Source organism: Trypanosoma equiperdum (genome assembly GCF_001457755.1).
Source record: "Trypanosoma equiperdum strain OVI genome assembly, contig: ctg_144, whole genome shotgun sequence".
Lineage (NCBI taxonomy): Eukaryota > Euglenozoa > Kinetoplastea > Trypanosomatida > Trypanosomatidae > Trypanosoma > Trypanosoma equiperdum.
In genome coordinates this window covers 44,085-45,955 of record NW_027123449.1, presented here as the reverse complement: position 1 = coordinate 45,955, position 1,871 = coordinate 44,085, and the positions used below count along the sequence as shown (strand labels likewise).

At 48.3% G+C, this 1,871-nt stretch overlaps 1 protein-coding gene across 1 annotated transcript; it reads right to left on the bottom strand.

The window, feature by feature from the left end:
* Positions 1-812: 812 nt before the first annotated feature.
* On the bottom strand, positions 813-1,637 carry TEOVI_000027300 (Elongation factor Ts, mitochondrial, putative; the record flags this gene model as incomplete). Its single annotated transcript, XM_067221452.1, has 1 exon — positions 813-1,637. The coding sequence occupies one exon, from the start codon at positions 1,635-1,637 to the stop codon at positions 813-815; it is 825 nt and encodes a 274-aa protein (XP_067077553.1).
* Between the last annotated feature and the right edge of the window lie 234 nt (positions 1,638-1,871).

The following is a 1,871-nucleotide window of genomic DNA, read 5'->3' as shown; positions in this document are numbered from 1 at the left end:
AAAAAAACAAAAAAAGAAGAAAAAGAGTTTAGCGTAGCTTTTCACAGCATTAGGTGGAGACTAAAGCACTTGGAAGGTAGGGGCCCCATGTCTCCTAATTTGCATTATTGCTTTGCTTTGTGCGTTTCCTTATACGTATATAAATATATATTCGTGTTTTTTTTCTTATTCTTCCTTTGTTCCCCATTCGTTGAAGTGATAATCAACCCCCACAGCTGGTTGCACAGCCAACACTCCAGGGGAGAAAAGATGGGTAAACCACACCGTCACCACCACCAGCGATGGAGCGACAAGTAGGAAAACACAACAAATGGAAGGTCCGTGTACGCAACTCTGCTCTTGAGCAGCACTAAACCCACACGAGGCCTCCTGCCGCCACCGCGCCCAAATAAGGACGGAAAAGGTTTTCTTTTTTTCGGGGGGAGGGGGGAAAGTATGCAAAAGGAATAGTCAAGCCTTTACCCATATTCACGTGAGATTCGGCAACCATGATAATTCTTGTGCTTCACATCACACTTAGGATAAGTGTCGCAAAGAGTAAGTTTTTGAAACATCCACCCAACCGAACCCAATCCCTCTCCACCTCTGCGTGGGAGGCGGGCGAAGGGCATCTTCACTACCTTCCTTATCACCAGTAAATTTATCTCTCCCGTAATGTAGGAACTCGACTGTACTGCAAGACCCCCAACGATGCTAACGATAGGTGCGGGAGTCACAACGAAAGTTGTAACTACCAGTTCTCCTTTTTTCCTCTCTCTTCATTCAATACAAGAAAGATAAGGCATGGACTACTCCTGATATATATTTTGTTGTTACTTTGTTCCTGCCACCGGCTGAGGGGCCGTATGAATAATGGGCTCTTTGCCAAAATCCACCACTAAACTGCTGCTGAAGCGAAGGCCGTGTCGCTTCAACCACTGCCCAACGGTTTCCTCTGTTCCAAAAAAGTTTTGGTGAGCGTAGCTTCCCTCCGCTCCGCTGCATGCCACAAAATGCCGTGCCACATCAACTAGTTTCTCCTCGGGTACTCGAGCTGAAGGGTCAGTACGACTCACTGCGACAACACCAGCAACACGGCCGACATTCTGTACAGAAAGCGTCCCGTGAGTGTAGGCACCAATGGAAATGTGCTCAGCAACATGAGGAGCAAATCGCAAGGGTTGGATCGACTTGATGGTGACATTTTCACCCAACACCGCAATGGTTGCCTGAATCTGCTCCGCCGCAGCGTCAGTGAGAAGGCGATGAACCGCAGCACAGTCATCAAGGGCCGTTCCTTCCGTGGAAATGATCTGTGTGCGAAGCGTTTCCATTACGGTCCCACACACGCGCTGAAATTGGAGACTGCGAGCCGCGAAGTCCGTCTCGCTACACACAGTCACAATGGCGGCACCAAATGTTTCCCCCACGCATGCTACGACACTGCCATGCTCAGTTACACGCGATCCCTTTTTTACAGCCTTCGCGAGCCCCTTGTTACGAAGCACTTCCAGTGCCCTATCCATGTTCTCATTTACCTCCTTTAGCGCTGCGCAGCAGTCGGCGATTGGTGCCTCCGTGCGGAAACGAAGCTCCCTCACCAATTCCATAAGAGTCGGTCTGCGGAGGTCAAAGTGCCGAATCGTACGAAACAACATTCAGTGGGATGATACTGTATGTATATGTATATGTGTCCCCTCAAGCGATAAATTGAAATTGTACTATATCGGTTACGTGCTTCTTTGCTTGTTCTGCAATATGAAAACACCTAATCGCCCATCAACTGGGCACGACGACAAGTACAACCAGGTGTTATATTCGAATGTACAGAAGAAAAAAAGGAAGAGAAAATATATTATGGGCACACGCCTCACATCAGCAGCCTCACATGC